We start from the raw sequence: 25986 nt of genomic DNA, 5'->3' as shown, positions 1-25986 counted from the left end.
TACAACAATTCAAACACTATCATTTTAATGTAGTTCGACAAGCATCGATACGGAAAACGTTTCTCAATTTACATAAACAGGATGAAAACCATGTCATAAAACTTCAAATAATAATCAAAACTTGGGGAACAAGTATTAAACTTTTGCATGCATGTATTTTACAGATAATACCCGAGTTTTTAACTTAGCAAAAATTTATCAATGAGCAAAATATTGTTCCAATATTAAAAATTTGTCCGCATTAAATATATATAATTTATTTTTAAAAAATCGTCATATGCACATTCCATGTCCACATTCTTTAAGGAAGGTAATAATACTTATCTCCTTCCATGGGTCAAAATATGGGTCTGATTTTCTAATATTTGTACCTAAACACACACATTTCTTTTGTTAATCTGGTCCGGTCAAAGTACTATTATTTCGGTCGTTGGGTTAAAAATACCGAGAATGACAAGTCCTTTGTGTGACACAGACTTGGTTAATGGTTGTCCCCTCAAGTCGTGAAACAATGGAAATGAATGACAAAGGTTTCTGCAAAGGCGGTGGTGAGCAGAGGTTTCTTTCCCATTTTCCAGAGCAGAAGCAGAAGCATCAGAGGCTGAGAATCGACGCTTTTTGATCCTTTTATTCCTCAAGTCTCTTATTAAACCAAGGTGTTTTAGAGCATGCATGGCGTAAAAATGCTGCTTCTGCTGCAATGCATGCTGCATACACACATCCGGTTTTGCCTCCTCGGTCCGGTGTACTGTTTAGTCGATCCTCATGTGTGTGAAAAATGTGTGTGTGTGTGAATTGGTACGCAAAATTCAGGAGGAGAGAGAACGCAGAATGTAGATAAGCCATGATTATTTATCCATCCATACCTCCAAAAAAACAAAATTCATATCCAAAAAGCATTATTAAGGAGAGATAGATAAGACCTTATCGTCCCTCCTAACAACGTCACGTCTATACATACTCTGCAATTAACAACAACAACTAAAGCATAATAATTCCCACCAAAGCAAACTGCACTCTTTCATTTCATTATATTCTTCCTTCATTCGCATAAAATAACTACCCAACTTTTTCATGTCATGCACATTGCGTCTTTTTCTTTTCCGTCATGGCAGGCAGACCTGCCTGCCTTTTGCTGTGTGCCGGGCATTGGCATATATTGAATTGACTGCTGCTGCTGATTTCCTTCCACTTTTACTTACTTACTCACCAGCGTCTATCTCTCTCTCATCTTTTTTAAGTAACTCTTTGAATAAAAAATGGACAAAGATATATATTCTTCCTCGCTATGCGTACGTACAGAAAAACGACGACGACGACGACGACCGACGCAGAGGAGTCATGATGTTATGTTTTACGCCGTTTTTTGGATCATGAGCACATACATATTATGATTATTATTATATACGTGTGTATATATGCGATTAGTATTAGTTAGATGGTGGAATAAGTAAAGTAAAGGTGAAGTCTGCCTGGCATGGATGGCAGTCTTACATGGATGACGATGATGATGATGGTACCACAAGGTGAGTTACCTTTTCCGTAGGAAAACCATGATGACTTGAACCACCAAGCTAAACCTTATGGCTTTTATTATACATACACAAGCTTTTAGAGGACTCATGCTATTCAACTTTAAACCAAAGTTATGGAAGAATCCCAAGCTTTTATTATTATACTCTTAAAGTGAGTGAGCAAGCCTCGAACCATTCCTTACTTCGGATTATTAGTCGGTCGGTGATGAGTCTCAAAACCCAGAGGTTTTCATACAACACAGTTATCCTGCAACAATGAAATTTAGGAGTGCATACCTAATTTTTATGTACCTCATGTACAACGCTATGAAGTGAATCACTGCTACTCATCTCATCACATTACACAGTTTCCTATAAGAGAAGAATCGACAGTTTACGCTGAAAAATCCATTCCATTTCATTTCATACGTATAACAGAGAACAACAACTGTCAATGAGTTTGGCTCGGGTGAAGCATGCATTCGAAATGAGGATGATATGAGGTTGCTTCTCTGATTATGTGAAATTCAATCTGTAATCGTAATTGTTCCAGATTACGTGTATAGCTCTGGGTTGGATAAGGGTTCATTTTTTGGTAACCCTTTTTTTCACCATGAATATTATTCCCTCCCTGGCCGGTTGCGCTCGGTGTTATGCCCGGCTTTGGGAATTTCGGGTTCGGACGCATCAAAAATGAATGGGGGACGACCCAGTCAGTCAGTCAGTGTGAGTAGTGGGTTCAGTATACCCGAAGCTAAATAACGTACAAAGTGTAGTCTCGTATAAGCATATTGTAACAACAATCGTCTCCTTCTTCGGCTAAAAGCTATCTTTCAAAACCTGGGTTCGAGAGACAAACACTTTTCATATATTCATCATCATCCACTCCATGCAACTACTACTTTCTTACTACGAAGACTTACTACGTCTTCACGTCCAGAGCTACACTGAATTTGAATTGTGTCTCGTCGTCGTCGTGATTTCATAGAAATTCAATTGCCTAAAATGACTCTTTTTCTTTACGTATTCACTTATACGTTGGTTGATATTTAGTCTAGTCGACTAGAAGTAATAAAATTATTCAGGAGCCAAATTAGGGTTGAATTTCATTAAGAATTTATTTAATATGCATTTCCATCATCGTCGGTTGGGATATTATTATTAATTTGTTAATTAATATCAGGGTTGACGTTTAGTTAGTTAGTTAGCAGACATGAAAGTGCATGAGGTTTGCATGGGATTAAATATGTATGTGGTGATCAGGAAGAGTAATAACAAATAAATGTATTACTTGCATGCATATCCGTATGTAAGTAAAGTACATAGTGTAGATTTCTCTTCATGCACTTTTAATACACGTACGTAATGAGAAGAATGATGATGATGAGTAATTTTACGCTGGCAGAGCGAAAACCGTATGTATGCAAAGAGTACAGTGCGAACATATTTATTGTCAAATCTCGACCATTCTCTGGTTTGCGCGTGGTATGGTATTTCATAGCAAATTTTGAACCTATTACACGGGACTAAGAGGGAAGGATACGTAACAAACAAAGTATAAATAATACGACTTCTTAAGAGTGGATGGATGGATACGTATTATTATCATTGCAAAATAAGTGGTTCGAACTCTTAGGAATAACTACCACGGGCAAATATATACTGCTCCTATTTCCCAACCAACCAACATGGACAACAACATCGCATCAAGTTGATGGCAAAGTAAAAATGCATAAGCGGGCAAGTATGATAAGTCCACTTAAAAGGTATAATAGTGGTTGTGTCTACCTCTTCTTCGGGTAGGTAAACTGTCTCAAGAGATGGATTGAGATCCTTAAACGATTCATGGCGTAACCAAGTAGCTAAAAACTCGACTAAATAGTCTACTTTTTGCGGTGACTGGGACTGATTCGAGTAGTAATTAGTTACATAATGAGGAGAGACAATAGACATCGGAAATTTCATAGCGTCGCCTTGTGGCGTTTGCATGGCGTTCCCCGTGTTCCGGTTTTGCGGAGAGAGAGGGAGCACTCACACGGTCCATGCCCACCACGACTTGCCTCCCCACCATCGCATCGCATCCATCCTATCCTCAGGAGGGACCGACGGGAATAAAAATGCCATTTTTTTAGGTGGAAGTCGTGAGGGGCGACCTTATTAAAGGAAAGAATGTCGTCGTGCCAGGCAGGCCGGGCAGCTGAACTGAACGAGAAGCCACATATGCATGCACGGACTAATAATGGCTGTAGAATTGGTCCATTCATATTAACTAAGTGGTGAACGGTTATTGATTATTGATGACGGGAAAAAGGAATTCCATTCGCCATGTAGTAGTAATAATACGACCAACGGCTTAGGTTAGCTTGGTTAGTGGAGAAGTCGTATATATCATCGTGACTCCTACTACCCGAGAATAGGCACGGATACGGATGCCTATTTCTCGGTCGTTCTCTCTCTCTCGAACCGTGGGTTAGGTTAGGTGTGGATTTCAGTCTCAAAATTCTCAGCCAAAAAGCGTTGGTTTTACCCCCTGCTCCTGCCAATCCATTTCTTCATTTCACGAGAAGAACCACACGCCATGATGATATGAATGAATGAAAGTGACACTTTGCTACATCCGTCAGTTTATTATTGAGATGACAGAGTTGAAGTAGTAGCGTCTTCTTGTATCATTTTCGTGACTTTTCGCCAAATTCTGTAAACCACACCCACACTGCAGTGCCACAATCGAGCATAATTAGCAGCAGAGTAGTCTCATCTCAGCTTGAGAGGAGAAGAATTAGACGCGAATTCTATCTACGCCTCGATGCACCCACCCCAACGACTTTTGTAGTTTGGCAGTGCAGATGCTGTAATAGCACAGCAGCAGCAAGCAACGAACCCGTGGGAGAGAATGATTGACTCAACTTTTGCTGAGATTCTCATCCTCGTCTCAATTTGCCTCATCCAAATGCCAACTGAACTGCTACACCTTTACTCAGAAATGCACGCGAGCCAAGCAGTGCTATGCATATAAAGGGGGCGGTCAGAGAGTGGCTTCCATAATGATGAATCCGTTTAGAATAATATCATGAAGGATCACTTTTTAATAAAAGCCCTCTCTCTCCCTAAACCAAAAAGTCCCACCAGGGCCCTGATAGCTACCTACCCCTTCCTACCTAATGTACCGCTATCATATATTCTACCATTTCCTAATGGCATGTACTGAAGAACCACAAGAATAAACCATAGCCATGAGCTATACCTTACTTACGTGCTCACCTAAAACCTACTCAAAACTTCTCGTATTAAATTGTGTAACATGCGGGGGCAGATTGAGACGGGAGGGGGGAACCTTCACCACCAGCACCACTTCCCCCTCAAAAAGGGGACAAACTACCCTTTTGCACTACCCTCTCTCCCCCACGCTTATCTTTCTCCCTTATCCACCTCCCCGTCCTTGGTGGACGACCCCTCCCGCTTTCCTCCAGCAAGAAGAGCCTCTCTCTACCTCAGAGGAGCGTGCAGAATTGAGTGGAGGGCTACACCGGGTGCTGGCGGCTTTTAGGCTCTCCCTTCCTTTACGAGAGGCCGGCTTTTCTCCGCTCCCCACCAATCCAACCGCTCTCGTGATGGATCTGGATGGTAACGCTGTGTACGACTTGTTCCGACCATGGGCAGCATCACCGGCCGACGCGATGTCTCAACCCCACGACGAGCTATTCTCTTCTCTCCGTGTACTCTCAAACCCCTGGAATAAAGTGGATGAATGTCGCCTGTGGGGGCGGAGGGGGGGTCGAGGGGGCCCAATGCCTATGGGGACGCCATGTTTTGTGAATTGTTAGGTGGGTGTGGTGTCGAAGGGGGCCCTTGGCGACTGGGGGGGTCCCTGTCGTGGGACCAATGAGGAGACGGAGGAGCCAGCAGCCGCGCCAGCAGAGCACTTTGAAAGAAAAGCCAACGGCAGGAGCGGCAGGCAGGCAGGTCGGCGTTCAGTTCGTGTTCATCTGTCTCAACTCAACCACGCAGCTCCTTCCTTGCCTAGCAATCTCAACCAGCAGCAGAAGCAGCGTCGTCTCAAAACTCTCTCAACCACCACCGACCGACTAGTGTAGTTTTTTCTCTCGCCTAGTTCACACGTACGGAAGCAGCGTCTCCTCACTATTTCACTTCAAGTCCATCCGAAAGGAAGAAGAAAAAAGAACAAACAACATGAGTGGAAACGACAAGGAAGTTGCAGTAGAGAAGGTCGCCGCCGCCACGGAGAATGACAAAGCCGATCCTAAGGCCGAGGTCAAGGGGACAAAGAGAGCAGCTGAGACCGGAGAAAACGACGTGAAAAAGGCGAAAAGGGAAGCGAACGGAGAGGAGGATGAAGTAGAGGTGAGAGAATTATTAAGATTTTGTATACATACTTTTTTTGTAAGTTTGAGAAGAGTGGAAAGATTTGGAAACATTGCTGTTTTTCGCCGGTTTGGAAGAATTTTCAGTTTAGTCATGTCATTTTTATTCGGTTTTTCAGGACGAGGAAGACGTTGAAGCGGAAGAAGAGGAAGAGGACGAAGGTGAAGAGGACCTACGAGAGGAGGAAGGTGAGAAAGAGGGGTTTTTATTCCCGGTGTTTTATCTTAGTACGCTGTCCAGCGGTACTTACTAGTGGTATAGAATAGATATAAGCATAGGCAGGTTGGTTTGGTGGTGGCTTCTACTTTTGACAGTGGTGAAGCCGTGATGGTGGTGGTGGTGAGGAAAGGAGCATGGTTGTTGAAAAGCAGAGCGGAGAGAAGAGAAGAGCATGAGAGAGGGCGGCAAAAGGATTGCAACTCTTTGCCTACTTTATTCCATGGTCTTCTATCCACGCGTTTGCAATGTGCTATGTATGGCGTGTATATGGAGGATGTTTCCCTCGTCTTTTGTCACTGGTCAAGTTGCGACGAGCCACCGACGCCGGCTCGTTCCGTTATAAGTCTTTTCATGCATGACAAAGGGCGAATATTTTATTTTGGATAATTCTGAAATTGACCACCAACTAGATAGGTATTTTGTGTACATGGATATTTTCACTTGTTTTGTTTCCTGTCCTCGTGCTAGTTGTGGAGAAAAGGAGAAAGTTGTTGGTTTTCATACAACTTGGGTTTAAGATTGGCTCGTTCAAATAGATCTCTAGTTAGTTAGTTCACTATTACTGCTGCTGCTACAAATAATATTAATGTATGTTTTGTTTTGTGTGTTGCAGAGGAGGAGGAGGAGGAAGATGACGGAGAAGGTGGCGAGGAGAACGAGGACGACGACTAAATGGTCGAAAAAAACACAAAACCTAATTTAAGCCTGAGTAAGGGAGGAACGACGATGAAGCGACGATAGACTTACTTCTTTTTTTCTGTTTTAATTGTAATACATAATACGATAACTAAAATGAATTATTTTCATTTGTGTTTTGTACTGGTTGAGAATGTAAACTTGTTCTTTTTTTATAATAAAACAAACAATTAGAATTGAATCTTGTCGCGTTGTGAATTTTGATATTTGCAAACAAAAATGATATTTCTAGTATTAATTATTAGTATTTAAGTAAATTATACAAAACACTGCGAATGAAAAATGGGTATGTATGGGTTTGCATATATTATTAGATAATATTACATAATATGACAAAGATGGGGTAGATTGATTAGGTAGTAATGATGATGATGCAAATTAACGAACCAATAAGTCATTTTTTTCTGTCCGTATTTTTTTATTGTTATAAATTGTTAGACTGATTGATTACCCGATACAACTTACTATGTTATAAGTCCTCATTCCCTCTTAATATAAAAGATAAGTAAGCGTCAACCAACCAACCAACACATAACTAAAAATTGAATTTTCGTATTTCGAAAGTACGATGCCCAGTCAGCAATAAATTGACTAGGTTATACTGTCTTAAGAAGAAATATTCCCCACGTTGGCTTTGTTGATCATCGTCTTGTTATTTATGAGCGGCATCAATTGCTCGAGCGCACTCGTGGCTTTCTGTTTCACACTGGGGTTCGGGTCGTTGGAAGCCTTGACGAAAGTGATTTGCAGTTGGGGGAAGAAGGCTTTCAAATGAATGCCCACCTGGAACAAGTTAATAATTTTCATATAAGTGCTTGCACATTACATTCATTTTATATTACATAGTTAGTTCGTTAAGCGTTAATTAGTTTACCTTTGATAGTAAAAGTGTCAATGTGTCTAAAACGGCAGCTTTGACAGTGGGGCCGTAACGGTCACCCAGAATTCGAATCAATGGTCCCGTAATGTGTATCACGGATGGTTTCAATGCAGTCTCATTACTCAAAGCTATTAGTTCTCCCATTCCGATGGCAGCTTGTTCTTTCACATCAGAACTGGCATTCAACAAGGCTTCACGGAAGATTGGAAGTACTGGACTAATCCCCTATTATGAAAATAAATATTACTATTATGCAAAAGGTTAAATCAATAGTATTCGGGATAAAAATAATAATTATAACAACTATTTTACTTTGTCATATCTAAATGTAAAATATTTGTACCTTTGATGTGCACAACCCTGGAAGAAGAGGTTTGCCCTTCAAATCGCCCTGAACAAACCGGATCGCTTGTCGAATATCTCCAACGTAAGCTAATTTTTCTGCACTGTCAAGGTTCTGAAAATATAAAATGCATTTATATGTATAATTTATGAGATTGTAAAATCTATGCATAAACAACAAACCTTAATGATAGCACCTAAACCCTCAGCTACAAGGTTTAGAATTACTTCATCCGTGTCAGTCATAAGTTGGAATAGTCCTCTGATTAACTGTGACATGTACGGTTCGATATCCGCCTTTGTGTGCATACAGAAGAGTGACAACAAAGTGACCGTAGCTCGCTTGAGTTCCGCCTTTTCAGGCTTCAAGTAACCTAGAAGATCATCAAGGAAGAATCGGAGCCCTTGTTCATCCGTCACGGTCAAGATAATACGTTGACAATAGTCTAATTCCTATAACCACGAAATATATTCAATTAAATGACAAATAATTTTTTACATTTTTCCCTCTAAATTGTTCAACAATCATACGTCTTGTTCTCTTGGAGTTCCGGCGCTTTCAGTGAGTACACTCAATAGGGCAGGAAGAATCCGACCCCAATGTCGGGATAAGGAATCGCCAGAAACCGATGCTAAAATTGCTAATGCTTTGGTGTTGACAGGTGGACTGGTAAGTTGAGGAATCAGATATGGCATAACTACTTTAGACTTGACAACTAAGATTTGGCCAAGTCCATCTAATGCGTATTCTCCTTCAACTGGGTCATTCTAGAATTAAAGAAATATACATGAAAAATATAATAGCATATGCACATTCAGATATGTTACAAAGCAAATAAAAGAAACATAGAAACACAAGTATAATATCCTACCATTTTTTTCATTAAGAAAGGAACAATTTCATCAAGTGCTCGGCTTCCTACGGTTGAATGCAAGCTTCCAAACGTCTTTGCGGCTGCTTCTCGTACTTGAGGACAGCTATCACACAATGCTTTTCTGTAGAAAGTACAAGATCGTTAATACTTGTGTAATTAATTTTCATTCTTATATTAAATTTTACTTTAATGATTCTGAGAATTTAAACAAGAACTTACCTTAGAGTAGGAACCAGGTTATCCACAAATGCAAGAACCATATCTCGACTGGTTGCAGACATAATTTCGGCAAGTCCAATACAGACACCTTGACGCTCATCAGCCCTAGGGGATTCCAGTCCTCGTTCCAAGATTGGAATAATTTCGGGTAGAATTTTCTCCCCAAGTTTTCGTACCAAATCTCCCAGCGTTCTTAATTAATAAAAGTTATTTAGTTGATCCTTCCATAAAATAAAACAAATAATATGATGAATGAAGATAAATACCTTGCTGCAACTTGACGCTTATCATGTGACGAACTGGCCAAACATCCAAGCAATAGAGAAAATAAGGTTGGCAAAATTTCTCGCAATGTCTTTGGAGTGTTTGCCACGACCACTTTCCACACGTGAAGGGCCGCTTGTCGGACCATGAGTGCCACGTCTGAGCGCCCCATGTAGAGTCCAGCCAAGACGCGATTCCTTCTTTCAACCCCAAGGACAGTGATGATAGTCTAAATTTAAAAAAAACATTTATAAATTGATCCTTGTTGCAACTACAATAAATTTAATAAGTTGACTGAATGTGTGCGTACCTGTTGGGACTGTTCTGTCCCAAAGTTGTCGTCATCTCCAGCAGATTCAGTACTCATTTTGCCAGAAACTCCGGATATCTTGTACAACAAATCTCCAAGGAGTTGAACAGAGGAGAATCGGATTCTCCAGTTATCGTCAAATATTCCCTTCTCCAGCTCCGGAAGCAGCAAGGTGATGGCACTTTCAGCAAAGCCAGTGACGATCCTTTGACCGGCTCTAAGAGCGGTTTCTCGGACAAATTCATTCTCATCAGCCAGAGCCTAAATTATTATAAAATCAACAGTTTGTATTATAATCGTCGTCGTGCCCATATATAGGGCTTGAGTTTAGTGGGTAGTATATATGGAAGTGATTATATGGCTACCTTTAAAATGGGGTTAATAATTTGACCAATATAAGGCACGAATGCGGTTTCGAATACACCCGGCATATAGATAAACATCATCATGTAACCATCCCGTACATGGGGTGCAATATCATCGTTATCTGCCTTCCTAATGATTTCTATACACAAAATGCAAACATTTTATTACTAAAACTAGTTGCACTTATTTGCAACAGAAATACATATGTATGACAATGGGTCTACGTACCTGGCATAAATCTATGCAATTTGTCTTCTCCTAACGATCCAATGACCTCTGCCAAACCCTGGGCGGCACCGGAACGGTCGACAGAATTTACGTCTGATATCAACGTCTTCATTAACCATGGTAACAACTCATCGTAGCATTTGTCTCCCATTCCCTTTGCCATTGAACCGAGTGCCTTTGCAGCAACTGCACGAACCTAAAATAGCCACATAATATGTAAGTCATTAGATTGTACTAAAATAATTAATCAATCAACGAGGAGACCATTAAATAGACAAGTAATAATTACTTCAGGTACGGGGTCCACCAGAGAAGCTCTAATACCAGGCATTACGTTGTCCATGTAGGGTGCCAAGTCTGAGTGGTCAGTTAGAGAGTACATATTTCCAATGACTTGGCATGCCATTTTCCTGTTCTCTGTAGATCGATCAAGGAACGCTCTTTGCACGACAGGCATAATTAAAGCCAGCGAAGGTGGGTCAACAAAGTGAACAAACTCTGTTTGTAAAAGGCATTGCAAACATGATGATGATCGTTTTCCAGGATCTTGTAAAGCCTGCACCAAGTTTATAAAAATTGAATTAAATTAATGATATTTAAAATTATTTTATTTGATGCACTTTAAGTTTACCTCTAAAAGAACGGGAACTACTGATTGAATTTCAGGGTTTTGAATCACAGACCCAATCAATCCCAGTGCTTTGGCACCCGCCTCTTGTACCTTGACGTGCGAATCTCCAAGAACTTCGATGAGCCGAGGAACAATCATAGGGAGACAGCCAGACAACTGCTTGGGTGCACAGTATGCCATTCTACCCAGTAATTCAACCGATCCACACTTTGTCCTCCAGGAATCCTCGTTAAGAGCACCAGTCAGCGAAGGCAATACGAGTTTCACACCATGAGCGGATAATCGACTCATGACTCGTTTTGAAGTGTTTTCAGTGGCTTCTCGAACGTACCTGGCGTGCAAAATTTAAAAACAAATTGTTATTTACATGTACTTATTATATCGTTGTAATTCAGCACAACTTACGCGTTAGAGTCTCCTAAGCACTGCAAAAGGTATGGCAGGACGTGTACAATGTAGGGTTCAAATAATCTACCGAGGAACTCACACAGCAATTCCAAGCACATTAAGGCTCCTATGAGTTATAAAGAAACAAAAAAAAATATGCACATTTAACCAATTGCTTATACCTTTAGCCAATGTTACCTTCTCGGTGTTTATAATTCTTCTTATCCTGCATTCCTTTCGCTAAAATGTTCATGATATCATGTTGTTTCAACGACAAAATTCCTAACCCCTTAATCATTCCAGCAATTCCGAATGCAGCACCACGTCTATGGCAAGTAATTAATATAATGAAAACACTTTTACAATGTATCTAATCCGACGTGTACGTGTGTTATCTTTTTTTAAAACGATATGCTCACCTTTCACCAAAGTTGTCAGCCTCCATGACTTTTACAAGTAATAGTTTAAGGACGGGCTCAGCTTCTGCGCTGAGGGATGGAACTAAAGCAGGAAGACAATTTGCTACAGCTTCTTGGACCTAATGCACAAATTTACATGACATTATTTTTTGTAATTGTGTTACACTGTTTATTTCGTTAAATTAATTAGTAATACCTTCTCTGACGGAGTTGACAGAGTGTCAATTAAAGTTGTAAAGATGGACTTTATTCGAACATCAGTAGAGCTCAAGTGACGACCCAGACATCCCATGAGGACGACGCAAGCTTGTCGAACATTGTCATATCTACCTGAGCTACCAGCCTTCTCCAGAAAAGTTTCAATAGTACTGATGAATTCATTGAGACAAACTAAAAATAAAATATGGGCAACTTAGCAATGAATTAAGTAAAAAAAGAACAATCACTTGTAAAATGTAAATTACCCGTCCCATGAATTTGCACAACTTCTACAGCAGCTTCAAGCATAATGTTGTGAACTGCTGGACTATGATCTGACAGCGATATTGAGACGAGCCACTCCATGCACATCTTAGCCTAAATAACAGCATGTTTTTTTTACATTCTAATAGAACCCAATGTAGTCAGCACAATTTAACTTCTTACAGTTTCAGGGGACATCTCTTTAGCTATTTCCCGAATAGCGAGCCCAATTCCACACCTTGCTTCCCACCGATCAATTTCCTCTTGCAGGAGTCGGCCTAGATTATCCATTAGAGCCGGAGTTGGAATGACATAGTCTTGATATGCAACAAGAAGGGATCCGATCGTACTTTCAATCATGTTTGGATGTGTTTTCAAAAATGAAGACAACGCTTTTGAAGCAGAGTGGCGAACTTCGTCGCATGGATGAAAACAAGCTAAACCCCAAATTAACAATGCAAATATAGTAATTATATGCAGATGAGGAGCAAATTGATTATTTGGCCAGTGCCACTCACCATCATAAAGTGAGTGATGCAGTTTGTCTTCCACCTGAAATTGAGACTTTACCCAAGTGTCTTCAGCAATCGTGACAATGTCCGTCGAAGAATCAAATCTCTCACGGTAAACGTTTGCGATTACTTCAGACGAGTAGCACATAGTATGTTTGCCTTTCGTTAATGGACACACAATATTCAAGCACTAGAGATCGGAAAATTGTTTAGTCATTACTAAATGCACTAGTTGTGAGATTAATTGCAGAATGGACTTACCCTAATGGCCGTTTCTCGGGAGAGTTTAGAAGGTTCCATCAAAGCAGATATATGTTGTAGATATTCAGCACCGACCATCTCTTTCACATCTTCTGGATCGGAAATTACCTTGGTCAATTGAAGAACAGAAGATACTGCTAATTGCTGAACAGTTCCATCCTTCGTAGCTTTATTGAAAGATTTTGTTTCATTTGTAATAAATTTGACGATTTCGTTGGATAAAATATATAATTATTTTTTTGTGTGTTAATTACCTATTACTTTATACAACATTTCAAAAACGTCCAATCGTGGGATAGTGCTTTCTCTTCCAAGTAACGTTTGAGTGGCGTCTTTTGCAACTGTGAGGATGATTTGAAGCACGGTAGACTGAATAGCAATGTCCTTTGGGTACCGTTCAAAAGCCAAACGTAGCATAGGGAAAGAATATGCAAATTTAACCCCAGATAGCTCATCATCCTTCCCGAAATCCTATAGTTATTGAATCTTATCTTAAAATGATTTAGGGTAATAAAATAATGCAATAATTATTAATTGTTAATATGAATTCGTACACCAAGCATGTAGTTTAGTATGTTTTTCGTGGCAGTTTGCAAATCTGATTTCTGCCATTCCACGTCCAAATCACAGGTAGGTTTAATCAGTCTCAATGAAATTTGAGTAACTGCTTGGCCTGTTTAGCATGAAAATATTATTGTCAAGAAAACACATTGGGGCTTGACTTGAAAATATATAAGTGTGCAGTACAACCATAATAGGTAAATTGTAAATACGTAATTTAAAAAATAATGGAATGGTCACCTTTCACTCCAGGAACAAACAACGTGTGTCCAACCTGAGTGAAAAATTTTACCGCGTCAGGGGCCGACAAGGGGGAGCGCATCCATTTTGTTAAGGCTGAAATACAGCTCTTCACATACATTCCACAAACTGCACGGTTTCCTTCCCAGGCACACTGTAGCAGACCAATACCCCTGACTACCATTTGATGCAACTGTAGAGAAATTAAAACGAAAAACTGTTACATATCTACATAGATAAGGGTAAGTCATTTAATTATATTATTTAAACGCGTACAATCCATTCCAAGTTTTACTTACCCTGGCTACATTGTCGCGAATTACTTTTTCCTTTCCCATTTGAACTTTGATGGCTTCCTTTTGCTTATTAGAGTAAATTATTGGCTTGCCAGTTTGCCGTCGCTTTTCTTCAAGTTCCTTTCGCAACTGAATCTCCTCCAGTTGCTCCTTGTATGAATACACCCTGCTTTCTCGCTTCATATTCTTTCCAGTTTCATCAGAGCTAGAAAAAATTGTCATAATAGAACTCAACAAGCTGTAAGGATAATGTGTAGTAAACTTACGCATCAATGACCGAGGTGTCATAAAGTTGGTTTTCAGGCGTCAGATAGACAAAGTATTCGTCTCGGGTAACCTTCATTATGTCTTGTTCGTGTTCCAAGAAAATGCTGACGAACAAGTATATCAGCTTAGCTAATACAAAACGACTTTATCATATGGTTATGTATAGTAAAATCATACTTATGGAATTCGTTCACCATGGAGTGTACCATTACATCACGTCCAACAAATGCGAGTGTTTTTAAAATGGCTCGCATATTTTCTGACCCATCAAATCCCATGATAAACGTCTGGATCGCGGTATACTCTTCATAATTTAATACAGTAGCTGGATCAAGGCCTGTTTTCTGGACAAGTCGAATCCATAGATTTTGTTCAGAGCAGAGATGACAAGCTGGAAGAAATTCTACGCCAAAAGTGTGTCCTTTGTTTTGGTAAATATCTGTATTGATGCACCTAACAAGTGCGAGAAGTAATTTACTCCTTGTTTGATTCTATACATAAATGTGTCAATATTACATAAACTTGATGCTACATTTACTTTATGCTTATTTGAAATCATCAACTTACAGGAATCGGATTTTCAATGAATAGTTTTTCAAATCCTCTTAGAATATAAACTGTCTCAGACACAGGCCAATTATTACATACATTAGCCATCTCTTCCATCAGCTCCTTGTGTAACTACAATTAAAACAAGAGGAAAACCAATTGTTATTAATGCAATAGTATAAAAACTATGGCTGTTATCGAAATTTCACGCACTTTATAATCATTAATGATAAATAGCATTGCAAGTGCATCGTAAGCAATTTGCTGATCATAGCCTGCTGGAGCACCTTGTCCGAGAAGGTTAAGGAGCATTCTACAAGCGTTTGGGATCCAGTCGCGAGGACACGAAGACAAGTATTTTTCGTTAATGTGAGGTACTAGATTCCAATAGGATTCCATCGTGTTGTCTTTTGTTGAATAAAGACCAGTTCTTAATAAAACACCCGCTATACAGATGCACTCGGCCAATCCATTCATCTATTTGATAAAAATGACAGTTTACTTACAGAAATACATTTTAGTCATGTATGTAGGATATCAGGACCATATGTTATTACATACTTGGGTAAATTGCGTATAACTTTTCTCATATGTTTTGACACACAAATCGAAAAGTTGTTCGTTGGACGACACTCCGATAGTTGTGGAATGGAAATTAATCAAATTGCATGCTTCAGTCCGGACATTTCCCTTCAAGGTGGAAAACGACTTGGCGAAGAAATTGGCAAGTTCTGGATGAGTTTCGTCGTAGCTGCACCATATCCAGGAAATAATCATCTTAACAGCTTGAGCTAATGTACCCTCATGAACTGAAAATGCACACAAATAAATGATCGATCCAAAGGAATGCACGTTGAAAAAAGTTAGTAAATATTCAAGTACCCTCAGTTTCCAAAATCTTTACTCCACGACTTAAAACACATTTAGCATCGCTTTTGTAGGCCATTTCTGTCTTTTGGGCTACTACTCCAATGTCGGCAACAGTCTATGAATAATATAATTTTAGGAAACCTCGTTTTAACTTTTTTAAAACAATAAATTAAACATCACAATAAATAATCTACAAAGAAAAACCCTTAATGCACCTTCAAGATATTGATTTTATGAGCTGCAACCGTAAGTTTTCCTTCGGCACCATTATAAATGTCTAAATACCAATCCACCATCTTCAGAATACTCGTAATATCCATCTACACGAAAATAATATAGATAATTAATGAAACCTAAACCAAAAATATTTTGCACATTGACTTACATGTGCAGCCAAAGTGATCGAAGCCGCACTTGCATGTTCCCTGGTTGGATCTTCTTTTGACTGAAGACAACTCCCGATAGATTTACTGAGATCAGTTGCAAATGGACTTAGGTCAACTTTAATCCATTTTAAACAGTTTGCAACAGCCTAAACATCACAAAGATATAATTAGAAGTTCTAATTTAGAACTGCAATTTATCATGATTTTGGGAAAGGCGAATTATGTAGGTGATAGAAATTTTACCTCTGCAGCAATTTCTGGAGAGCGTAATAGTCCTTTTTGAATGGATGGAATTAGTATCTTACAATCGTCTTCTGTCATGATGCGAAATATATTTCTGCTCGTCTTATTAAGATACCATTCTGATTTGACCGATTTGGTCATGATGCATTCTTTAATGTACAAATCCAAAATCTGAGCTCTTGATGGGATTCCATGCGTCCCGAAGAAGTTATCCCCCCCTTGAGTACGAAAGTATTGCACGAAGATACTGATAGACACGAGGTTCCCAATAGAAAAAATCTCTATAAATAGGTCGACAAAGGCTTCTAGTCCAATGGAGACAATGAGACCATACAACTTTTTCTCAGCCGACCTCTCCAATCTGGGACACTGAATTTTACTCAAGAGGCTTGACAATAAGCGACAATATGCTGGCGAAAGGGTTTTATTTCCTTTCCCGATCAAAATGATCCATTTCAGATATTCGAGTGCAGCCTTGCTTGAGGAAAGCCTAAAATTAATTTAAGTAGAATTGGTATATAAATTCTACTAATTGTAAGTTAAAATAATTAGTGTAGTGCATTCTCACGTGGTGACAAATCCCTCTCGAGATGATATTGCATCTGACACCATTGAAATCAAGGCCTCCTGAGCTCCAGCAAATTTGGGATCTTGCAAATGACGCATAAACTTACGAACTTTGATACGTGAATAACGATCATTACAAGCGTAGAAAGAGGCCACGAGTAGCTTCAAAAGTCTGGATAATGTCATTCATCATTAGTTAATTTTCCTACCGTTGTTTAATATTTTCTTGGACTTACCCCTTCGTTCCAACATTTTTTAGAAGCTCCTTGTCTACTCCGACAACTTCGATGATGGACGCCAACGGGTTTTTCTCGCCAGAATCTCCCTCTGTCTCCCCATTCGTCGTCGGCTCCTCCCCATCATAATCCATTTTTGTCACGTTTACAAAATCCCCCTTTAATTTCGTAGTCTCCAAAAATCCCTTTGCCTGACAAAAAGTAGCAAAAAAATCTACTCAAATCTAAACCACCTCTCTCTCTTTCACCACCTCCTTGTGTTCACCCTTAGCTAGCTATCACACCGAGACTGGCTTTTATCAAAAATCTATTTTAGACAAATTACAGTTTTGCAAGAAATGAAATCTAGCAGAATATTAACGTGCAAATGTAGAAAAAAGATGTGACCGGCAGATTGACGAAATATATCAAGTCTTGTTGAGCGCCAACTGCTCAGTTTCACAGAGTACGTTGGTAGGATTTCTGCGTTGAGATCCAAAGGCAAAAATTGTCAAATTCTGTCCTAGATCCTAGTGTAACGCTGCGCTCCGCTCCACCACCACTCCATCACGCATACTCAAATAGTCCACTGTTTACATGAAACGCACGTGCACTCATTTAACTGGAGTTTCTCGTCAAAACTTCTGTCTGCTTTAATAAATATTTAATCCAAAAATAAATAAAACACCCCTCTTCCACGAGACCTTTTAAAGGAAATTCTTCGCAACAGCACTTATTTTCCATAATTAGTGTCCACAGTTAGAAAGGCATGGTCCGGCAGATATTGATTTCTCGTTATTAAATTTGCTACTGCTTAGTATTAAAATTATACCGGTCCGTAAAAGTTTGCTACCGATATGGTAAAACAGCAGTAAAATGATACACTTTTTAGCTGTCCGTCCGTCTGTCCGGTGCGATAGAGCCAAAACCGATTGACTTGAAATTTTTACCATATGCATATTGGGCAAAGTTAGGAAACGAGTTCGAAGATGGGAGAAATCGGTCAAGTGGATGACCGGTGGGGGTCATCGGAGTGGGTGGGATATTATGCACCAAAATTTCAAAATTGTGCTAGAAAGCTGAAATTTGGTACAGAGGTTACTAATGGCTCCTAATGGAAGAATATGAATTCAGATTGGCAAAATTTTCATCTTGAGGGACCCTATGGGGTGACGGGTGACCCATACTGATTTTTTAAATCGTCATATCGAGCTAAAATTTAGGGTATTATGCACCAAAATTGCAGTAGAAAGCTGAAATTTGGTATACATGTGTAGAGCTTGCTAATGACTCTTAGTGGAAGAATATAAATTCAAATTAGAAAAATTATCGTCTGAAGGGACACGAAGGGGTGACCCAGACCGATTTTTAAAAATCATCATATCGAGCCTAAATTTGGCATTTAGGTTGCTAATTGTTTGGAAGAGGATACATTAGAATTAGAAAACAAAATCATCTGGAAGGACCCTATCGGGCCGATTTTCCGAAATTAACATGGAAAGCTGAAATTTGGACCAAGAGATCCTTGCTGCTTTCTTATGAAATAATATGAAGTTAAATATGAACAAAAATTGGCCAGAGGGGCATTATAGGGTGACCCCTACCGATTTCTAAAAGTTGATATAATGAGTTGAAATTTAGAATGAAGTCAAGAATTAGTGCAAAATAGGAGCACATAATTTTACAGAAAATTAGTAAACATCGGTTTACTAAGCAATCCTGGTTCGGGCTATGCAAAGCTGTACTGATAGGTTATTAAAAGTTTGTTATTTCCATCTGAAATTTGGTATGGGGCAAGGCGGTGAATCAATTCGGAGAAAATTTAGAACTCAGACTCACCGAGTCATGGACTCTGTCCCTGACTCGAGCTATATGGAGTATGCACTGTGTAGGTTTTCATTACGTCTATCTATGTACATTCATACAATAATAATTATTAAAAGTAATTTTATGTACAACGCATTGACGCAGTAATAAAACCATGAAAGTTTCAATGCAAACGAAACCATGCAGCAGCCAGCATTGGTTTCATGAAATGCGAAACAACGTTAGCTGGATGTGAGGCAAAGTGTGAAACAAAGTGAGAAGTGGTGGTGGTTTCATTCCCGGCAACCAAAATTTTGCCTTTGGGTTTGCAGGCCTAAACCTGTCCATCCCACTATGAGAATCTATGAGAATCCACTATGTGGAATGGAAACCATCAATATCAAGTCCAATTCGCACATTTCGATGAACAGGAGCGAGCAGCAGCAGAATCAAAGGGCCCGCAAGCAGCGTCGGGGTTTTGTGCGTCACTCTCTTCCCTTGCCTGTTGCTTACGGTTCGAATCACATGGATTTCCCCCATGGCCAAATTTCTAGTGGTTATCGTTCTATTGTCCATTAGTGAATAATGATAAGTGAGATATCCATTACTCTCAATTGCTTCATGCAAAGGAAACTGTAAATTCATAGGTCGCACGGCAAGATGTTTTGAATAAATATGCCAAAGATCTATGTATTCTGCTCATCGTCAACATGCTTTCGACGTTTAAGCCCTGAACATTTTATGTATCTGTACGACTATGCATAGTAATAATTGTGACACGACCAATCTGAATAGTATTTTTTATAAATATTTTTATAACAATTGAAAAACTGGGCATTTAGACATTTGCATTTTAATAAATAAATATTATTTGATAGTTTTTCTTTTTAAGTTCAGTAGTTGTAATAGTAGTAATTGGTGAATGTGGAGTGTCATTCACAAATGAATAAAATAAGACAAAAATGGTTTTGTTACGTTGTTGTTGTTGTTTAGCAATGATTAATGATTTCTCTCATTTCTTGAAGAGTTGTTTCAATTGACTCTCCCACGTTCAGCTTTGTCAAGTCTTGTAAAATATTGGCCATTTCAGTCGATAGGCGAGACTTGAGAGAAGAATGCGCAGATGATTCGTTCATTTGTCTGGCAAGATCGTTGAAGGTGGCAAGATGACCGCAAATGTTATGGAAAACCTGAATTGATTTTTCCCCTGCGCCGAGAATGTACTTCCCGTCAGAAGAGAACACGATTTTTCGGACACCAACTTATTAATAAAAGAAGGAAATAAGTATGCAGTAATACATTTTGTGATAATAAATATAATAATGATAATAATTAAGAAATATGTTTCCGTACTATTTGCAAGAGTAAATTTAGGCTTAATATTGGTCGTGGGAGATCCCAGGGTGACTTCGAAAATGTCAATCTCATTGGTATGCCCCACAGCAACAATTCTTCCATCCGGAGAAAGAGACACGGTTGGGAAAAAATCGTTTCCAGCGATCGGGACACTTTTGGCTTGCCCCATACAGACAACATTGATTCGATTTCCTAAATAGATTTAAATATTCGACTTTACAAACTGAAAATTATAGAAAGGTATAGATTATGCATACTAAAGAATAAACTATTTCATAAATACCTGTGGTATCATACAATCGCCAAACCCCATTTTCCGTAACGGTCACAATTCGCGAAGAATCTGCGTTAAAATCAACATGCTCAACTCGAGACTCGTGGCCTTGCAATTTTCCAAAGGTTCGGATAGACTTGAACTGCTTCATTTCGTTGAAGATAACTTCTACAAGAATACAATCATTTCCGCACACTGCTACGTATCTATAAATAAACAAATATTATTATTATCCAAATTAAGTTCGACATTTGAAGTCTTAGATTTTTTTAAAGAAATATCTTACCTTCCACAATGAGAAACTTTGGCGCAAGTGGCAGTCACTCCAACAGGGATACTCATTCGCTCAAGCACACTTCCCTTCACGTCCCACAAAATCATGTTGCCATCGTTTGAGCAAGACATAATGAACAGGCCAGTACAGGCAATCCCAATTCCGATGATATCCTCGTCATGAACCTATGTGTAATTTAAATATTAACAACCTCTCCAGATTTAAACGAACTTGAGAATAATTTTCAATATTTTAAAACCTTCTTGAACTTGGTGAGGGAGTTCACAGTCACATGAGAGCCCTCCGCCTTCTTGCCCAGTTTGTAAACTTCCAAGACCTTCTGGTCTTCTAGAGCAACGATGAACGCAGTACAGTCCGGACTCCAGGCGATGTTTCGAGCATTATCAAAAGGCACATTTACGCGAATGCTTCGCCGGTCTTTAGTCAGCAGATCCTTTGCAAACCATATTAACACGGTCCGGTCTAGAAAATAAATATAATGTTAATTATAATATTTTATGAATAATCTCAACCAAACTGTTAATCAACCTTGAGCACAAGAGGCAATAAACTTGTCATTGCTGCTCCAACTCATGTCCGTGATCAGTCCGGCATGTCCCTTGAAAGTTGCCACTGTCCAGGGATGGTTCTCGCTGTCAGCTTCAGAAGTAGTTCTTGATCTCGGCTTGTTTTTTCCCTTGGTACCTACCGGTTTTTCCACGTTCTGTTTGTTTCCCTTATTCTTCTTGCCTACGTTAAGTACAAAAGTCGTAAATATTACAACTTGACACTTAAAAAATCAAACCACTCACCACCACCAGGTTGTTGACCTTTGCCATCCCCCTCGGTTGACTTCTTCTTGGCATCCTCGTCCCCCTCGTTCTTGGCGAAAAGGACCGTGACGACCCAAGCCAGACCGATTGTCAGCAACAGCATGACGCTGTACGCAATCATAGTCACAGGCTCGAACTCCATCATGAAGGCCGACCTTTGACCTGAACTAAGAAAAACTGAACTATTAGTCGGACTGTTTGATAAATATTATGCAAGATTATCATCCCCCGAATTGGATAATACTTGCAGCCTACCTGGTTCTAATGCCCTCCAAACACAGGATAAAGTTAAATAATTAAAACTTGGAGATTGGTAATTTTTTGATATGCAGAGGACGTTATCACATCTGCCGAGAAAACCTGGGTCTGACTCTGATCAGCTCTTTTGCCGGTGCTGACGACTCAAAATGTGAAGAAAATTTTGTCCTCCTCCTGCTTGGCTCGTATACTCGATGGTTGGAGAAACCATGCCCCGTCGCCTGACCCAAGTGAGACTCAAATTCATGCAACGTCGCCTCCTTTTCACCAGTCTTATTTATCGCTTTGTATGTCTGCATGGGACACGATAAAGAAAGTAGCATTTGATTGGAATTTTGACCCCATCTTATAATGTCCTACATAAGGTCGAAGATGGACCAAAGGGTCAAAACTATCCGTTGGGGGTGGTACACTGCACTGCATTGAATTATGAATGAGACTGAAAAAATGCAAGGCTCGAGCCTACATTATATATTTTTTTAGTAATATGGCCCCTATTATAGGGATAAGGTCGAAGGTCGACATTTGAGCAATAAATTTAATGACATAATGACCTCCTCTGGAATTAATTAGTTACTTTATTCGTGATCGAGGTAGGGTAGGTAGACATTGAAAAAATTTTGGAGGACATTAAAATCCCATCCTTTTACAAATCCTTGACATCGTATGATGGAATAAAAATATTGAATCATTGATTGAGTTTATCAGTCAACACAATCCTCTTTACCTTCACAGAGTACAAGGGCGATACATTTTTATTTACTTAAAGGGTTTTCTTCTCTTTTTCATCCACTGGTAAAGCTTGTTCTTGACTTGTTCCTTCGGCCTGTTGCTCGAGTGCGGCTGCTACCATTTTGGCGTTGTACTCACGCGCCTTGTCTTTGCAGTATCGTTTGTGGACGAACCAATGGAGCCGTTGACACTCTTGGTCGCAATAAGCATCATAATGACACCGAGAGCATTTTTTGGCGCCTCGTTCCTCTCCACACGTGGCGCAAGGATCGTTATCTCGGAAACCTTTCTGACCATTGACAACGCTGCATATTATCGACCAGGCCCCTGGATCTTCACAAACCTAAAAACAAAAATACAAAAATGTGAGGATTCTCTACTGTAGAATTTGAATTTTGAAGTTAGTTGGCTTAAATCTTGTAAATAATTTTTATACCTTCGTGTGGGTTAGATTTGTCACGAGTTGTTGCATAATTGTCGTCTCTATGAAACGGAAGTCCCTAACACCTCGTCGTAGAAGGACCTCAAGAGCTTCACATAAATATTGGCCAGTTTTGGGCCGAATTAGAGATTTGATAAAATCGTCAAATTTATTGACATCCCCATTTGTGTCTTTATGAAGGGTCTTCAGTATGAAGGAGAGTAAATGGAGTTTAAACGATACAATCTCGCTGGCTGAGCCACTCTAATTATAATAATAATACATATTTAAATAACTACTTAACAGAAAATGGAGAACAAAATTGAATATACAAGTATAAGGAGATTATGATTGCTTTAATACATACCTTTTTCATTTCACGTTCAGACATTTCCTCCAAAACTTTATAAAGTTGTGGAATGTGCTCTACAAGAACGGCGTTCTTTCTCACAGTAATGGCTACTTTCACTGGGTGAAAGTTCACCTAAAGCGATTTAAAACAATAATTTATTAGAACACAAGGGAATATATTTCTTGGGATATTGCTACTTACATCCATGATTAATCGATGTAAAGAACGTGCCACAACAATATCCAACTTTGGTTTCTTATCTGGGGCAGATGGAGTTGTGAAATACTCGATATCTTTAAAATCCACGAAGCTGTTTATTGTTGAAACGCAGTGATGATTTCCTGCAGATGGAAATGGGTAAATTCTAATTAGTTACATAGTTCTATCCGTATATTCCATGTTATCAGATCCATATTGGAATTATTACTCACCAACAAATGCTGCCATTTGTGCAGCTGAAATACAACATTTAAAAAGATTAAGTCATCACAATTCATTGATTAAGTTTAATGTATGAGCTGTAGAATTGTAACATATTTGTTGGGTATTTCAATAACTTCTAATATTTATAACAATGGACGCATAAATTGTTACAATACGATTCACCAAACCTACCCGTTCTATTAACAGAATTGGTAACGCTGGGATGGGCCCCCTGCTGAAGCATCATCTGACACAGATATGCGTTTCCAGACAGCGCAGCGAAATGAAGGGCTGTGTAACCATTATTATGACGACCGCCATTGACATCAGCACCCTGCACATAACGAAAGCAGTGTGTTAATAATTTTGTTTAAATGTGTATAACAATAACAAACTTTCAATAGTTGGATCTCAATCTCACATAATCAAAAAGCATTTGGCACATTGACTTATTCCCTTTGTATGCCGCATGTTGCAATGGGGTCATGCCATGCTCATCCAAGGAATTGACCAGTTTCTTATCTTTAGTTAAAAATTCAGTAACGCCAGACTCGTCGTCTTTGGAAATGCGATAAAATATGTCATCCTTGACAATCAGAGGGTCCTGTGGGGGTTTATCGGCCACACTATTTTCATCCCCATCAACTTTACCATCTTGTTGCGCTTCATCCGCCATGATGTATTGTCCCTCGATTAATGTACTTCGTTAACTTTGTTCTTTCAACAGCTTATAGTACTTCCGGTGTATAAAAACTGCAAAAAAATCGTTTTAATTCTCTAAATGATCGCTAACCAACCTCATTAAATCAATCTTACCTCAATTCTATTTTCTCATTAACAACTTCCGTGTTCTTTCTGACCGTATAGATTCTCGATCATCCGTGTCCACCTCCACTCCCAAAGATTGACTGCAATATCCTGAAATAGGATTGCCATGATATTTTAATCTAGAATGTTGTGTTTCCGTTCCCACAACAGCAACCGACACACCACGGCCAGGATTTCATTGCCATAATTGAAAGGAAAGTAGTAGTGTAGTAGTAGACATATTACAATAACATAATGAGAATCCTCCCCTCTCGAGCTTTTCTCTTTTTCTAGTGTACCCATCGAACCAGACAATAAAATCAAATTACCTGACGAAAGATTACGAGGGGAAAGGAACCACAATTATGATATCGATGTCAGCCACCAGTAATATAACAAATCAATAAAAACACTTGGACTCTTCTTCTTCTTCGTCGTTATCCCTCCTGGAATGACTTTAGATATTTATTTGGCAGTTTCCAATTATCAGAGACTGGATTTAAGACTGAGGAAACCAGGAGAAAGTGAGAGTATGGGTGAGCGAATGAGTGAGTGAGAAATTGAGAAATCAGACTTGTCCACTTTTCTCCCCACGGCGAGCAGTAGGCAAACTCTTTTCATTCTTTAGCTCTCCCCATTCACGTTACGAAGAGTCTGGGGTCCGTTGAGACGGTGAAAGTTATCTTTCTCTACGCCTTTCTATGCCCTACATGATTCCCTTTTAAAAAAGCAGCCCCAGACTTCAGGTGGGTGTTGAGAATGATATGGAGATATCAAGTAAGGTTTGATAATTGCGATAACATCGAGGCTGTCTGGAGAGAGAGAGAGAAAGCGTGAGGCAAGTTGAGACGTGGTGATTTGTATGAATTGCTGCAAATTTGGAGCCTGATTTACAATGGTAATAATGATAATAAGGCATAATGGGAACGTAATTACTTTACTGCGTAGTATAAATGGGCATAGGATGACAGTAATTCAAGGAAGAGCGTTATGTGGGATTTTGGTTTGGGTAACTTTCTCCACGGGGTACAGTTTCAGATTGTATGTATTGTCTGTGCTGGATCAAATGTCATCATGTTTTATGCCAGCATACATAGAAATGAAAGTAACAGTGGTTTTTACACTGTGATGATTGTCATAGTATGATTTCCTTGAATATGCATATATATATATGATACATGTAAATATGAACTTGTCAAATAATGCAATTGATGCAAAATGCTTTCTCTCAAATGATACACATGTGCCAATTTAATGCCAAATTATACCATCATCAATGATAAATCTA

The 25986-nt window shown here is 39.2% G+C and overlaps 4 protein-coding genes across 4 annotated transcripts; 1 reads left to right on the top strand and 3 right to left on the bottom strand.

The window, feature by feature from the left end:
- Positions 1-5473: 5473 nt before the first annotated feature.
- LOC110851504 (troponin T, skeletal muscle-like) lies at positions 5474-6993 on the top strand. The gene is made up of 3 exons (XM_022099307.2): positions 5474-5876; positions 6016-6085; positions 6730-6993. Exons 1-3 carry the CDS (start codon positions 5706-5708, stop codon positions 6786-6788), a joined length of 300 nt encoding a protein of 99 aa, XP_021954999.1. The 5' UTR covers positions 5474-5705; the 3' UTR covers positions 6789-6993.
- Positions 6994-7217: 224 nt separating this feature from the next.
- LOC110851505 (eIF-2-alpha kinase activator GCN1) lies at positions 7218-17598 on the bottom strand. Its single transcript, XM_022099308.2, has 36 exons — positions 17184-17598; positions 16949-17119; positions 16381-16870; positions 16137-16283; positions 15967-16071; positions 15764-15866; positions 15443-15690; positions 15095-15358; positions 14900-15013; positions 14510-14823; positions 14332-14436; positions 14069-14270; positions 13770-13962; positions 13523-13641; positions 13223-13439; positions 12969-13135; positions 12714-12897; positions 12379-12632; positions 12198-12309; positions 11930-12123; positions 11734-11852; positions 11513-11640; positions 11333-11441; positions 10928-11258; positions 10586-10852; positions 10297-10492; positions 10068-10207; positions 9703-9963; positions 9395-9621; positions 9129-9320; positions 8907-9030; positions 8566-8802; positions 8218-8487; positions 8036-8149; positions 7687-7917; positions 7218-7595 (listed from the first exon to the last, which is right to left on the bottom strand). Exons 1-36 carry the CDS (start codon positions 17315-17317, stop codon positions 7419-7421), a joined length of 6960 nt encoding a protein of 2319 aa, XP_021955000.1. The 5' UTR covers positions 17318-17598; the 3' UTR covers positions 7218-7418.
- A 2162-nt stretch (positions 17599-19760) lies between these two features.
- LOC110851158 (transducin beta-like protein 2) lies at positions 19761-22098 on the bottom strand. The gene is made up of 8 exons (XM_022098817.2): positions 21961-22098; positions 21685-21872; positions 21422-21622; positions 21132-21355; positions 20885-21057; positions 20608-20804; positions 20322-20516; positions 19761-20229 (listed from the first exon to the last, which is right to left on the bottom strand). Exons 2-8 carry the CDS (start codon positions 21848-21850, stop codon positions 19958-19960), a joined length of 1428 nt encoding a protein of 475 aa, XP_021954509.1. The 5' UTR covers positions 21851-21872; positions 21961-22098; the 3' UTR covers positions 19761-19957.
- A 423-nt stretch (positions 22099-22521) lies between these two features.
- Positions 22522-25305, bottom strand: LOC110850877 (ankyrin repeat and MYND domain-containing protein 2). The gene is made up of 9 exons (XM_022098474.2): positions 25028-25305; positions 24708-24809; positions 24313-24644; positions 24084-24225; positions 23900-23923; positions 23670-23809; positions 23484-23600; positions 23132-23380; positions 22522-23038 (listed from the first exon to the last, which is right to left on the bottom strand). The coding sequence occupies exons 3-9, from the start codon at positions 24565-24567 to the stop codon at positions 22727-22729; spliced, it is 1239 nt and encodes a 412-aa protein (XP_021954166.1). The 5' UTR covers positions 24568-24644; positions 24708-24809; positions 25028-25305; the 3' UTR covers positions 22522-22726.
- Positions 25306-25986: the final 681 nt, after the last annotated feature.

This window comes from Folsomia candida, unplaced genomic scaffold (genome assembly GCF_002217175.1).
Source record: "Folsomia candida strain VU population unplaced genomic scaffold, ASM221717v1 Fcan01_Sc006, whole genome shotgun sequence".
NCBI classification, from domain to species: Eukaryota; Metazoa; Arthropoda; class Collembola; order Entomobryomorpha; family Isotomidae; genus Folsomia; species Folsomia candida.
Note: the sequence above shows the minus strand (reverse complement) of the source record. Positions and strands in the feature narration are given on the sequence as shown.